General features: G+C 46.6%; 1 protein-coding gene across 10 annotated transcripts in view; it reads right to left on the bottom strand.

Moving 5' to 3' along the window:
* RAD54L2 (RAD54 like 2) overlaps window positions 1–15,586 on the bottom strand; it is a 70,505-nt gene that overhangs the window by 12,543 nt on the left and 42,376 nt on the right. For all 10 annotated transcript variants that reach the window (XM_075159273.1, XM_075159272.1, XM_075159269.1 and 7 more), the window contains 8 exons: window positions 8,347–8,545; window positions 6,827–6,966; window positions 5,097–5,228; window positions 4,090–4,322; window positions 3,183–3,365; window positions 2,772–2,905; window positions 1,289–1,485; window positions 398–740 (listed from right to left, as the gene is read on the bottom strand). In XM_075159273.1, coding sequence (XP_075015374.1) covers window positions 398–740; window positions 1,289–1,485; window positions 2,772–2,905; window positions 3,183–3,365; window positions 4,090–4,322; window positions 5,097–5,228; window positions 6,827–6,966; window positions 8,347–8,545 — 1,561 coding nt within the window. The remainder of the gene's footprint in view (window positions 1–397; window positions 741–1,288; window positions 1,486–2,771; window positions 2,906–3,182; window positions 3,366–4,089; window positions 4,323–5,096; window positions 5,229–6,826; window positions 6,967–8,346; window positions 8,546–15,586) is intronic.

The raw sequence follows: 15,586 nt of genomic DNA, 5'->3' as shown, positions 1-15,586 counted from the left end.
CTCTTTTTCCAAGTAACAACTAATAGGACAAGAGGAAATGGCCTTAAGTCGTGCAGGGGAGATTTAGATTGGATATTAGAAAAAATTTCTTCACCGAAAGGGTTATCAAGCATTGCAACAGGCTGCCCAGGGAAGTGGCTACGTCACCATCCCTGGAGGTATTTAAAAGATGTGTAGATGTGGTGCTTAGGGACATGGTTTAGCAGTGGACTTGGTAGTGTTAGGTTAACGGTTGGACTCGATGATCTTAAGGGTCTTTTCCAACCTAAATGATTCTATGATTCTGTAAGGCAGCATGATTAGCTGTACTGCATAAACTCAGCAAACAAGCAGGCTAATTTGACATGCAGGAGCTCTTTGCACGGACTACACCGTTAAGAACTCCTTGTGGACTCACCGCTGCACAAAGCCTTCCAGCAGACTATGCAGGACATGACTGCGATACCTCATGAGACGGACATCTTGAGGGGTGCTGTCAATACACTGCCCATTCAGGATAGGGCGCTCAAACATGTTGCTGAATTCCTGCCGTGAGCCTAGAAAGTCAGGTCGGACAAAGTCTACCATGCACCAATACTCAATGAGGTTGTTCTGGAGCGGGTAGCCAGTCAGCACCACCCTCCGGCGGGAGCGGATGTTCTTCAGGGCCTGCGAAGTGCTGGCATGGCAGTTCTTTATCCGGTGTCCCTCATCACAAATAACCACATCTGGGCCAGGGCGAGACAAAGCTTTCTCAATCCCTGAGGACAAGGAACATCAAGTGTTAGTTAGAGATAAGTAAGACAAAGTTCTGGTTTTATACGGTCACCAACTTCACAAAAAGAAAAAGAGGGGTAGTTCTGAAAGACAAAAAAAGCAGCATTCATGGGTGGCAGAGAGCAAGGCTGATTCAGGAAATAAAATGTGACTAGACACTAGCTCCGATCACTAGCTCCGATCTAGCATAATGTGGTAATGACCAGACATGACTGTCCCTTGATTTCTGCTCAATGACCTGCACTGCATCAAGTTCGGCGTCTTGCATCAGATCAGACTGGTAAATCTCACACGGACAAATCCGCAAGGTCGGTGTACTGACTTCCATGCTTACTTGCAGCTATGGCAAGAAATGAAAGATTCAACCAAAGCTCAATAACCTTCTGTCTCCAAAGACACAATCCTGCCCAGCAAAGTTTGATCATTCCAGGGATGCTAGAAGCAAGTTATAGGCTGTTTCCCTGTGCTGCCAGAGTTGATAGCCAGCTGGACAACAGGATCACACTTTCCCTCTCGAGGACTGGCCCCCCACCTTTCAGAAGCTCTTGCTGCCGGTCTTCCTCATCCAAGTCAATAATGACAGGGCCAGCTTGTTTCTTTGTTTTCTTCTTCCTGCCAGTGGCAAAGGACTTCTTCAGTGAGAGGAGACGGTACATCTCATATCCCATCAGCAGCACACCACCCTCTATCACCCAGTCATTCACCACCTTTGCACGTGCAGCTGTTGTCCTGCAAAACAAACAAACAAACCAACCTAATAAACTGTAAGCTTTCTCTCCAGTTTCAGTTTGAACCACTGGATTGGAGTCTGCTGAGAAAAAAGACCCGTTCAATTAATTAAAGCACTTCCTCGCATCAAACCAGACAGAAGAATACAATGAAGTTTCTCGAGGAGACAATGTGGTACAGAGGAAAAGAAAAAAGCCTTTTATGTGCCACGGGTAGCAGGGTTGAGAATGACAAATCCTTACAGGAACTGAGCTGTAGAAGTCTGTCATGTACAAAAGCATATCAAATTTGAGAGCATCCTTTCTAAAGAGCTGTTGAGGAGACTGCCTCTGCAAAAACCGTTTTCAGAACGAGCTGCTAATGTACGTGGTTGTAATCGTCTAGTCGTTTATCCCTTGTTGTCTCTTCCAATGCTAGTGTCCCTCAAGTATTCCTTCCCTGCTAACCTGCTCAGAATTGGCTCAGATCAAGACACTGTCCTCACTCAATCCTCCCAGAGCACACCAGATCCCATCCAATACTAAACACATGGCTGGAGTAGCATCAGCAGATTCAAAGTACATTCCACCCAGGAGGTGAAGACCTCAATAGATAAGTGTATGAACGCAGCCGATGAACTGAGAGTTCCCTAGGATCACTACGCTGTCCTGATCCATGCAAAACAAATGACCCAGAAAGAAGCAGAGATCCACGAGCCAAGAATACACTCCACACCAGGCTGTAACTGCAATCACTGATCTCTCCCTTCTGGACAAGGAGGCTTTGTATAACTTGCCAGAATCCTTCAATGACAACACAGTTCACAGAAAGTCACAGTGTCGGGTAGAGGAATCCCTAAGTGTGTGAAAAATCTCAGGGAGAAACCCCAACATTTAAAATACAAGAGACGTGGTACAGGGGGCACATGCTTACGAGTCCCAGGACTCTGACCGGACTAGCAGTGTACCACCAGAAATAAACCGTAGCACTTCTGCTCCTCTTTGCAGAAGTAGCTCTGTCTCTGGAACTGGGTTCCTGATCTCAGCATATACGGGAGAACAGAAAGGTGTATCAGCAGTGGGAGAAGGAAGTACAAGATATAAATATCGAATGAAAGAGACAGTAAATCTCTCCCAGGTACCAAAATCCTCCTCTCAAGCCGGTGTCCACAACAAATGCAGAGTGGGAAAAATCTGGGAGTCGAGGGCACAGAATTAGCCCAAACTAAAGAGTCTCCAACAGCAATTCTGATAACAGTTCCATATGATGCAGTCCAAGAGCTCAAAAGGGCTTTTACTGGCACCTACTTGTGTTCATCATTCAGGATGTGGACTTTGAAGGTACGGGGCTGGACCTCTTTGGAGTTATAATCAGCAGGAAGGTTTTCAGGTGCTGGGAGCCACATGTTGAATTCTGCTAGCCAGTTTTGGAGCGTATTCACCTGAAAAAGTTAGCCGTAGAAGGATTAAAAACCCAATTTGAGTCACTCGGGATTTTAAGAGCAGAAATGAGAATAGGGAATGACACGCAGCTGGGCCCAGACAGAAGGAGCAGACCACAGCATGCAAACTCAGGGACACAGGGAATGAAAGACGCAGAAGAAGAGCAAGGGTACGACAGAGCTTGATGTGAGACAGGACACTAATCAATCTCCTCTATGCAAAGAAAGAAGTAGTGCAAGGAAGGCCCTCAACCAGCCCTTCACACGAGCTACTTACAGGTACAATGGCAAGAACAGTCTTTGCCTCCGTGTGCCGAAAAAGTACATCCAAGAAAGAGATGACCTGTATGGTCTTGCCCAGGCCCATGCTATGTGCTAAAATACACCCAAACCCACTGCTGGTTTTAAATCTCTCCAAGGACTCGACCAAGTTGTCATACAGGAATCGGATCCCACCAATCTAGACAGAAAAGTAGAAAAGGTATTAGAATGGTGGGAGAAAACAACAAGATGGGTATGTATTTACAGAGTGGCAAGCACATTAGGATTGCATAAACCATGGAAAATATAAAGGGCATGGTTTCAAGTTCACTACAGTATTCTAATCTAGGGAAGACTCAGAAAGTCAGTATTTTTAGATACTCATAAAACTTTCTGAGAATATAACAATAAATCAAAATTCATTTGTAGCCAGAGAATCTGAATTGGGGTTGATTAGTTTGTTTATAAATATAATTTTATTTTTAAAATTTTAATCTAAATATACAAAGGAAAACATTCCTTTCTGTGCCAGATACCACCACACTATCCATCACCAAGACACCCAGGTAAAAAACTTCTCGGGCATCACAATGAATTCTAATTGTTATAAAATATTTTGCTTTTGAGAGCTGAAGGAATTTTGTTACACGTACAGCCAGAAACAAGCAGTACATTCTCATCTCTTTTATCCTGTCATTGAAGATGACTATGGGCTCTTGAAATACTCTGGTTATCATATGATAACAATAGCCAAACTATACAAAGCCCTGGCCTTCCCTTAATTTGTCCTTATCATTTGACTGTCCACAACAGCCAGCACAACAACCAGACTGGTCACAGGTCTCACCGAAGAAGTTCTGCTGAGATTACAAGGCAGGCTTGCCTGAATTCATTGCATTTTCAAGGCTAATAATAAAGCCTACCTGATGGGGTTTTACTGCATGTGCAAGCTGGGGAGCCAGGAAAATGTCCTCCTCATTTGGTGGATGATTGATGTTGACAATTACTTGCCCCAGAGCATCTGACTGATTTAAGGCATCATTCACATGAGAGCCACTGCTCTCTTCACTGCCGTCGTCCTCCCCTTCATTGCCAGAGTCACTGCTGTCCACAATTTGGAGGGCATCATCCTCTCCTGAACTCAGCTCAATCACTTCTGTAAAGTAACCAAAGCAGGAGAGAATAAGGGCAAAGGTTAACTTCACGTCAGGGTTTATCATGCATGGAAAAAAACTCATATCTGGAAAATAAGGCTACCACCTTTTGCAATTCCACACTGGCCTAATGACCTATTCTGAACAAGCAGGCACAATACAGGCCCGCATCAGGCCCCTCAAGCCAGCATATAAAAGCAATGAGTTTCCCCATGTTTCAGAGAACATTAATTTGGGCTGATTCAAACAGAACATGAGACAGTTTCTGTAAGTGTTTTACTTTCTCCTCCATGTGTCCTCTTAATTCCCAAACCCAGACATGCATTTTATCTGTTGATACAATGTCTAAGGACCACCCAGGAAATCAGGCAGAAGTACTCTACCAGAGTGGTACAAAGGAGTCAGGTTAGATCCATTTGGGACAAGGGACATAAAACCCACTTTTAGTTGCAGATCTGAATACTTAGATGCTCCTTTTATACACAGCAGATGATGCCACTCTCATGTAAGCATTCTTCAGCACAGCACTGAGCAAAATTAAGTGCATTTATAAAGCAGAAATAAACACAAGTTCGCAAGAGTGCCTGATAGGCCAGGTTGTAAATGTCAGCTTAGGACTCAAAGGCCAGAACTGGCCATATATTTGGAAATCAATAGGCCTACAAAAATCTGAAGTGATTCACTACTAGAGCATCTTACTAGATGAAAACAGGAGACTTGTGGCTAAATAAACAGCATATTGCGAGAAGACCAGGGTGAGGCAGTTGGTCACTTACCATCTTTAATGCTATTTTTTCCTTTAGCATCGTCTTCACTGCCACTGCTGGTACTATCTAGGCAGATCACTTCCTCAGCCAGGACCTGAGGGGGGAGCTGGGTAGCCTCTGCTGTTCTGAAAACGATGTCCTCTACAAACATAAATTACAAACAATAAGTAATTCATAATAATGGGGAAGGAGACAAAACTGTTCAGAAACCAGACAGTATTTCCTTCCACTTTTGCTCCAGTAACTTAGCCCTGGAATTTTCCATAACAGACTCTCACTGTCTACAGTACTGCTATGACTCAGCTTCCTGGGTCACAATCTCCTGCTTTCTCAATATGCCGAAACAATAGCCCATTGCTGATGGCACCCTCTCTATTGCATGCCCCGGCTGGGACACACTGACCATGCAACATGCTAAAGTCCCCCTTTTTTTTTAATTCTTTTTTTGGGGGTCTCGGAAGTAAAAGCTGTTTTTCATCCAGCAGAGAAAGTACCAACTGCTGAAGGGATGCTAACTGTCCTTTGTTAGTAGGGACACTGTAATAATTATATCCCACATATCATAAACAACTTTTGCTGATCAAGACCATTTGTTTGTATGTTTAAGTATTGCCATGTAGGAAGAAAGGGTAACTAATAGGGCCAAATAAGCACCGCTGCAGTGACTCAGCAAGCAACGACGTTCTTCTGGGGCTGCAATCTACTCCGCAACAGTTAAAGCGTTTTAAATAGCTCTTATTCCTTCCCTCCCATGCAAAAATGTTTTGAACACTTGCACTTAAGGAAGAATATACATTTTCTCAGGAGGCAAAGTCAATTCAAGAACTCCTTACACCCGACACAACTTCCACTGCACTTCTCTGCCCTTTACACCAGTCTGAGAGGCTGTGCTATAAACTAGATCACTGAAATGATCCAGGTTAGAAGACAATGCAAGATGACATATTCACCAGAAGACAAGGGTGATGCTCAACCATTTATACTGCCTGTTTATTTCACTGCTTGCTGAAACATGCAAGAAAGTACAGGGTTACATCATGAACGTATGTGCGACCAGTCTAACATCATGAACATAAGCACACACAGCCTATTCTTCCACTATCCCTAGTACCAGACTCATGCATTACCAGACCACAGTACCAATATGATCTGGACCAAGGACGTGGCATTTCTGTCAAGTCCGTTGGTTTAAGCTTCCATACCAGTTGGAAAGACAAGAGAGACCTTTCCAGCATCCTGCTTACACACAATTAACTTGTCAAAATATCTTCAACAAAAGTTACCTGGCACCTTTCACCATGCAGCCACAGCATCTTGATTCAGAACTAGCTCAGAAGTGGAACTGACTACACTGAACCGGCAAGTGGTTTGGAACTGCCGTTTCAAGAGTTTACACTTGAAAGTCCAAGTGCAGCATCGAATCATAGAATGGTTTGGGTTGGAAGGGACCTCTACTCCAATCCCCCTGCAATGAGCAGGGACATCTTCAACTAGATCAGGTTGCTCAAAGTCCCGTCCAACCTGACCTTGAATGTTTCCAGGGATGGGGCATCTACAACCTCTCTGGGCAACCTGTGCCAGTGTTTCACACCCTCATCATAAAAAAATTCTTCCTTATATCTAGTCTGAATCTACCTTCTTTTAGTTTAAAACCATTACCCCTTGTCCTATGGACAAGCATGGCACTACCTTGTATCCTTAAAAAAATCTTGCTTTGGGTGGCATCTCCCACTGCTTACCAGGAAGAAACTCTAGGGGTACAGTTGGGATAGTGGCTGGATAATCCTTCCGCTGCTGCTCTAGCCGTTTCCTTCTCTCCAACTCTTCCTGCTGGGCTGCTTTTGTCACGGCTTCTAGTTGGTCCTCACGCAACAGCTTTCTGAACACAGGAGCAAACAGAGAAACATGATTTGGTTACACTCAAACAATTTCTTCCAAAAACCTGAATGGCTGTACAGCTGGCTCAAAACATGATTGACAAGCTCCAGGTAGTCTGTCAGCTACGCAGACTAGGAACATCATCACCAAAAGCTATAGACAAATTCTACAGCTATTTCAAGACTGTGCTTCCCAACAACAGGTGACACTACTATTACTGAAGGAAAAGATAAAAGTTTGACAGAAGCAAAACAATGAAAGGAGGAAAAATGTGAGTGGGTAAGTACACACTTAAGCTAGGTTATCATAGACTAGTTCTTCTGTCTGAAAGGATGTTATTTATTGCTATGCAGTTTATAAACAGAAAATGCACAAAGTCATGCAAAGAAGATATATGGGAGGAAAAGGCATCAATTGCCCTGCAAAAAGTCATCACCCTGATTCTTCTCTGACGTAGTATTTTCAGGAACTAGGACCTGTAATGGTTTTAACAATTGTTTCAAAGGATGCTCTCAAAGCATCTTACTTTTACAGGTACTTTTCATTACTTCCGAAAGTTGCTTTTCCCCTACTTCAGTTTCACATGTGCAGCCCTGGAAATGAAGGCTCTTTTGCCAGAGGAGAGATGCAGTACAAGCAGTGGTAAAATCCAGCTCCCCCAAACTAGGTCTCAGTTTCCAACGTCTAGTCAACGCTCACTCCTTCGACTTTAAGAAAATCAGTCTGCACAAGCTTAAATATGAACCAAAGACCACCAGCACATTACACACAGGGCAAATGAGCCACTTGCTGCCACATGTGTTCCTGCTCCATTATGACTCCTCTGAGCATTTTAGATCCCCTTGAACAAAATTTCATAGTGAATTGCCACCTCCCAATCTGTCCCAGAATCTATGTGGTAACTTACGCAATCAAACAATTACTGCTTTAGAAAATTCAGGTGAAATTGATTTCCAATATTTCAGTCACCAGTCACAGCGTCAGCATTCCTGCCAACAAGTACCCAGGACAGTAGAGGGAAGGACTACATTTTAGGCTGTTTGCAATAGGATCCTCATCAGCAGGTATCTGAAACTGGATATTTACTTAATGGTGGTGCTGTTTTTCAATTACATGTCTTAAAAGTCATCAGCAAGTACACAATTTTTGCAATATATTCCATAACCAAATATTCGCTCTTCTGAAATGCCAAACAAGTCTGCACCCACATGCAGCACTCCAGTCTGAGATCATACTACTCCCACTGGTGAAATCCTAAGGTTTTGGAAAAAAGAAGCCATCTGGTTTGCCAGCAGTGGCAAAATGTAGCTCAGAAGCAAAGTCCATTTCTACCCAAAAGTCTATATAGGACGCTAGCTCTTTCTGTCCTGCTGCCGCTAACCTTATGTTCCTCCGCATGTGAGACGGTTTCTGAGCCCTCTTCTTTTTGGTGTCCTCAGAGGCCAGGCTCTTGTGCTGGTTCTGCAAGAGTCGCTCTGCCCGCTCACTCTGAGATGAGGTAGTTGAAGTAGAGCGCTGCCATTCTCCATCCTCCGTGTGTTCAACATGGTCACCGCTGAACACGGTTTCCTGGGGTTGGTCTGAAAAGAGAAGGAGGTAATGACATGAGAAAAACTGTGCCAGACTGGCAGCTGGCTTTTACACGAGCATTCATCAACCAACAACCCCTATTCTCACTCATTTGCAAACATGTTTCTCTGAGGGTCAAAACTGGGGTCCTTTACAACAGTGCCACTCAAAGAGTGTTAAAAAGTTTTACGGTGAAGGGTCTGTTCCCAGTGAAAGCCAAGACTAACACCACTCAACACAGCCCAAAAGTGCCCTGACAAGAAAACAAGGCAAAATTATTTCAGTCCACGTAGGGCACTTGCTGCCCCTAAGGGCCTGTTTTCTTACACGGGCCCAATGAGCTCCAATTAAGGAACTCATAAATATCTTTTTCTTTGTTTCACAACATTCATGTGGGGCAGAAATTTCCATTTATATGACACCTGTGTAACCATTGTCCAAGTTAAGAGATTATCTGGTTCAAACACTGGGCCATAGCTTAGCAGGCAGCTCAGTGGTTTTATCACCAGGGTCCACTCTCATGATTTAAATGGTAACTTCTGGCAAGCTTTTTTAAAAACAAGAAGTAAGTGGCAATACTCTTTCCACATTATAAACCACATGCGCTCCTTTTTTTCTACATTCTCCTATTTTCAGACTTGGCTGATTTCAGTCTTAAAGCACTATGTGAAATGACACCTTGTTCTATGTGACATTTTGCTCTTCAACAGGCTGCCGGTGACCAAGCTAATGCTCACAGAGCACAGAAAGGAAATGTTTCTGTTCAAAAGCTTCCCTTGAAGTAAACTGTTTCTGACAAGCCTTGTAATAGCTTCTTTGAAGCATCTTGTTCCCTCGTGTCAGGCGAAGAGATACCCTGAACCTGGTCTCAATCAGCTTTCTTGTCTATACTGTGTATCTGAGCTAATGACTGAACTGCAATGACACTTAGACAGAACTTTGAACGAAAGAAGGGAAGAAGACATCAACGCCAAAGAATGTGGCAGATGAAGTAATACAGAACCAACAAGCACCACATTGTGACTCCGTGGGATCTGGAGACAAAGAGCATCCCTTCTCAAAAAGCTGGGAGCTTAAATGAAGGATGCTTCAGTACAGCACATTGCACGTACAGGCACCTCTACAGCTGCCACGTTAATATGCCTATTAAATGAACCTTACCACCAATATCACCTCTTAAAATTGAGATGACAAGAACTAGATTCACACCTTGGTGAAAAGCACCATCTTTGCAAGCTTCCTCTCCAGACATCCCACCAGACCTGCCCCAGCATTTGGTTGAAGCCTATGTCAGAATCCGTTTAGGACTTCAGGGCTCACCCCACCATGGGCCAACACCAGCAGAGCAGCTCAACCATTTCTGTGAACATCGGTCCCAGCAAGTCTTACACATACCAGAAAAACAGGTATCCACAACTTATGTGATGAAACAGATCTCACGATGAATGCAGGACAGAGTTACGTTGCATGTGAAGATAAAGGCAAAGGAGCTCGCTGCTACAGTCACAGCAGTTCTCCTACCACAGCCAAGGTCTTGGAGCCCTGTCCTCCCACCATGCCTCCTTAAACTTACAAGCTCAGACATCACACATCACATTCACTTGCAGACAGAGAACTGTGCTGGGAATAAACCCAGTTTCCCAGGCTTCCCAGACAACAGCTCTGCTATTTGAGCTAGAGACACATTTTGGTCACATTACCTGCAATTCTTCAGCACTGCTTCCTTCCCCCCACCCCTCCCGACTCCTGGTTATATAACTAGATCAAAAGATTGGATGAAATAGGGCAAAGGGAAGCAGGGAGGCTGCACACGTGACCGCATTCTCCGGGATGAGTCATTAGACCAGTGACTATCCCGGAGACAAACACTGCCATGGTTACACTGCTGCCATCTCACCCTGGGCCCAGGGGACCCTGACAAGGCATTAGAAGCACAAAGTCATGCTCGTTTGGAAGAGGAAGCACTTCTCTCCCCACACCCCAGCAATTACCCACGTCAGCGACTCTGCCACCTGCACCGTGCCGGGAAAGGGTGCCTTCAGGACGAGGGTGATGCTAACAAAATCCAAAGGTGAGGCCATGATGCGTCTCCTCTGTTTTCATATTTGTTGTGCAGTCCCTACGTATACTCATTCCACCTCTGCATTTTACTTTTCTTTCCTCTTAATCATGTGTAATACAAGCTCTGGTGAAACATACACACAGCTGGATCAGACAGGTTTTTTTAAAAGATAATTCTCATCTGAACAGAAGCCTGAAGCCTAAAATCTCATGATAAATTTGGCCCTGCACTGAGTACAGGCTCTCACCCACCACAGCCATGTCTGCTCAGGCTGGCGTTTGTCCTGCCAATACAAGTTCTGAGGTGAGGAACACACTCTGCGCCTCAGCCCGCATTCCTGACCCATATGCATCTAGATACGGAGATCTTTTCCACGCTGGTGACATTACCGAACATCACACTGATTCAGCCGCAGTGGGGTTCAGAGGACAGCCGGCTTCCCGAGGCTGGTCCCATCCTTGCCACTACAATGAATAAAGCTGCTTTTCACAAAGCTTAACTAACACAATGATAAAATCACAAGTCAATTCCATCTAACCATGCAACAGCTCCCACCACACCTGTGACACAAGCTGGCAGTTACTAGCAGGAATTGTTTTGTTGCTGTTTTGTATTAAACTCCTGATTGTGTACACAGCCTAAATCTTACCGCATATGAAAAGCAAGACTCCCCGCTGCAGCCATGTGGCTGCACTCCAGCATGGTGAGCTCCAAGATGTATAACTGGGACCCACACTGGGACAGAAACGCATTAAGAAACAATAACCACACACACAAAAACCTATTTTGTACAAGAACAGGTTTGGTCTTTGGGTTGGAGGGAGTGTGGGAACAGCCTCGCTGAACAGGTCCCATCAGGTAATCAATGGAATAATCCCCGCCCCAATTCTGCCAAGCCTACATCTACAACAGGAATGCAATTATGGTTTTGTAACAGGAGCTGAACACACTACTCTGACATGGCTATACAAGTAGCTTTCTACACAACACACAAATTCGCCAGCCATGTTTGCAGGTTGACAATTGCCTGATCATGCTTACGCCGTTAGCGCACTCTAGGAAGACCTGGGCAGTTATCCACATTGCCTCAATGAGAAAAGCATTGCCACCAGCCCACAGGTAACAACCTAGCACAGCCTTGCACAAGGAGATCAGCCACATATGTCCAAGCACAGCTGGGCGAAAGAGCACGCCCAAGTCCACTCAGCAGAAGACAGCCATGGGTCAGTCGTGGTCGCCGACGAGGACGTAAAGCCATCCCATGCTTACACGCTGTGGGCATTGAGAATCAGCTGGAACACCAATTGGTGGGTTCACACCATCTCTGTTGCTTGTTTTGCATGGTGCTCACCAGAATAGGCACCAGATCTACAAAGACTGTCTCCTGAGGGTAGCGGTGACAGCATCAATGCAGACAGTGAGCTTGACAAGCAGCTGCTCCTTCAGGTGGCTTACAGCTCTCCGTCTGAGAGGTCCCCAAGCAGTTCCCACTGGTCCTTGGTTACGGACACCTGCATACACCCAGGCACTCTGTCCTGCAAGGTACCCTGTACGCCAAGAGGGGCACAACTATCCGTTCTCATGCGCTTCATAGAGGTTTAAAATGTGCCTGCACTATCAAAACCCAGTAGACCCGATTACAGCACGGCTCTAGTTCATGCTGCAGACCAGGGGTTGCCAGTTTTCTTTGCTCACTAAGCAGCAGCAACCACCGCCCCCAGCTGTACATACAAGCAGGGGGAGGCATTTGGCTTCTCGACCAACACTTGCATATTACAGTTTAGAAGTCCCTGTAAGGAAAAGAGTCGTGACTGCTCTGTGTAACTCTGCTTCAGATGCTCCCTGTGGTATGGTGCCAGAGCTGCCCCTAAATACCGCACACAGCCGTGATTCATAATGCATAACACAGCAAAAGATTTGTCCCACAGTGGGACACTTCCTATTGCATCCAAGCTCACCTCATCACCTCCTTCTTGCAAAATACTCTCAAACTTCCCATAAAACAGCATGGGATGCAGCCTGGAGAATATTCTCTAGCATCTTTGATTCAGCAGTGAATTGCTCTTGACACATACAGCCTGCTCTGCAAGGGGGCTCAGGTTGCTGTGAAGTGTCACAAAGCAGCAAGTACATTTTTGGGGGTGTGAAATTTCTGTAACTAACACAGTCTTCTCCTGACACCAAGGTGTGTGAGAAACAGTGTTACAGCTGCATCCAATCTCAATGCTCCAAAGCAAACGACAGTAAGTCCAAGTGTCTGTGCACACACAAGTAAACATCCACAGCTCCAGCAACAGTCCAACACTCCTAGGAGTATAGAAATTGCCATTCAGGATAAGACCTGAGGGTCCCCTACCTGAGGCTGTTGCACAAGAAGGTGCAAGAGACCCCTCAGTAGACAAAACATTGTGTAAGATGATTACTTCCTGGCCTCCTCAGTTATTCAGAGGTTCATCCTCCTCCTGGGAGGCCAACTTCTCTGCCAGGGTAACCCCAATGACTCCAGGGAAGGCATACCACTGAAAACCAGACACCTGTTTATTTCTAAAATCATTTCACTACGGAAACTCAGGATGCTGAATAGCCCTATTTTGCTGAGTCTTTGGGCATTATTTCCTACCCCAAGTACAAGGATGTGCATGCATGGTAAGGAAGGTAGCTGCATGCAGAGCAGCAAGGAGTCAATTCTTGCTTTGGGAGCTCTCCTTTGTCTTGCACAAAGAGCAAGGAGCAGTTAAATATTATTGCAGGCATTCTCGGAACTTCCATGCAGTTTGTGGGCACTAGCTTGTCAGAGACTAGCTAGTACTAGCTAGTACTACTACAGCCGGTACTGAGCTGTCAAAGCAAGAATGGGAGGAGCACTGAGGGATGGCAGAAGAAAGACTAATTGCACAGCTCCAGCTGCAACACTCGCAGTCACTGACACACTGAACTACAACTGTGCCAAAGGCTAGAGAAGTGACTCTGCAGAGCACGCCCGACTGCAAAGGCACTGACAGGCTGGAAGATGTTCTCTGGGGTTATGTGATGTTTTCCCAGCGCACTGGGCACTGGAGAGGTGTGTAGGTGATGCCAGAGTTCAGCTGTACTTGGCACCTGAAAAACAACAGTTCTCTAACTGCGGCACAGCAATCATCTCAGAGGCTGGCAACAGTCAGAGTGCTCTGGCTCATCCTGTATTCAGCTGTGGAATATAAATTAAATATTTTCAGAATATTCTTTCTCTGTATGCAACTGGTGCAGCTGCTGTATTGATGCCATGCAAGAAGGGAGGAGAGGTGTCTGCACAGAGCACCCTCTCATAGAGGTGGCATTACAAAAACACTTGAGCACCCCAAGGCTGGAGGCAGGAAATTCCTTGTGAAACCCCTCAAGGACAGTGTAGGCGAAAGCAAGGGGGAAGCTCAGACTCCCTTCCTCCAGGCCCTACCTGCTGCAGCATCCAGGAGAGCCACAGAGCCTCCTCCCGCCGCTTGACACACATCAACGCCTGGTTCCTTCCCCCCGAAGCACCGGGAAAGCCACCCCGCGAGGGGGACGGAAGGGGACGCAGTCCGTCCGGAGACTCAAGGCTGTGGCTACCCCCTGCAGCCGCTATCAGGGCAGCTAATTAGCAACAAGAGTTTGTTCTCCTCAGAAAATAATCGGGCTCAGTCTTCGGCGGCAGGACGGCCCCTCCCAGCCACAACTGCTTAACAAAGCCCTAATTATGTAAGCATTATATAACCCGGCACACCTACCCCCCCGCGCCGGCCGCACCGCAGCACCCGCTTGGCCGCGCTCCCCGCCGGCACGCTGGGGCCCAGCACACCGGGCGCCTCTCGTCCCTCTCCAGCCACGAGCAGCCGCCCACTTGCTGACAACAGGAGTGGGAACCAGCCTTTTGCCCACACCGGTGGTTTCTTGCGTGCACGGGGTACTCCTGTGCTTGTCTGGGTGCCCCTCGTGGATGTCCTCTCCTCGCCAGGGCCACGGCTGCGGGGAGCTCCCAGGCCAGGCATGCTGCGCCCCGGCCAAGAGGGCAGCCACGCCGTGCGCCTCGGGCAGCAGGACCCGCAGCTCCCAGCCCCTCTCTGCATGCTGGCCCTGCTCGACTCCAGCGAAATGCAGCACTCTGATCAGGGGAATGACCGATTTCCACCATCGCCCTCGTCCCGGCTCCGCTGCCTGCTGCGGTGGTTGGTGTCCTGCTGAGTCACAGCCACGGTACTGCGAGACACAAAGGCATCTTTCGGGCTAAGCCTGCCCAGCCCCAGAGCCTGCCTGCTCCCAGGGGAAGCATCCCTCGCCTGTCAAACGGCACGTACGTCAGCTCTAACATCTTCACTCCTGTTGCTGATTTATCTAGGAGTTAACCACCTCAGGTCTGCCGTTCATACTTGTCACTGTAATCAGAGACAGAGACTGTCGTATTGGTGTAACGAATAGCGCTGCTGGAAGTCTGAGTAACACATTTTTCATTTCTCTAGGTATCTGTAAAGCGATCAGTCGCTGCGGGTTCAAGGCACCTACGTGAAATCTGCAGATTGCCAGTGAGAGATAGCAGGCTGCCTCCATCCCCAGCCCAGGACCAGGGGACGGAGGGGAGAGAAATAAAACGAGCTCTGAAGAAAACACCACCAGCAGAGGCTCTGCGGGCCACAGCACGGCGAGGGAGCCAGACCAGGAACACACAAAAGCCAAACCCATCTCCAGACTCTCCTTCTTGGGCAGGAAGTAAGCCCCAATCAATGGAAAACTTTAAAAGATAAATTATAAGGCAGCACTGCCCTTCTTTTTTTCCTTCAGAGGTCTTTCAGCGTATCAGTTACTGATGAGGTTATGCTGCAGAATAAAACTCCTTTCCTGGCCCGAAGGAATCCTTCAGGAGCAAAAGGCAGCAGAATTGAAGGGCAGGAGCAAGGAAGATACCACCCAAACACTAAAGGGAAAGGAAGCAGCCAAGAAGTGCCAAGAGGCAAACTGGAACATCAAACAGCCAACTTTG

Source organism: Calonectris borealis, chromosome 10, assembly GCF_964195595.1.
Source record: "Calonectris borealis chromosome 10, bCalBor7.hap1.2, whole genome shotgun sequence".
Lineage (NCBI taxonomy): Eukaryota > Metazoa > Chordata > Aves > Procellariiformes > Procellariidae > Calonectris > Calonectris borealis.
The sequence above is the reverse complement of the archived record's forward strand: the minus strand, read 5'-3'. Positions and strand labels throughout refer to the sequence as shown.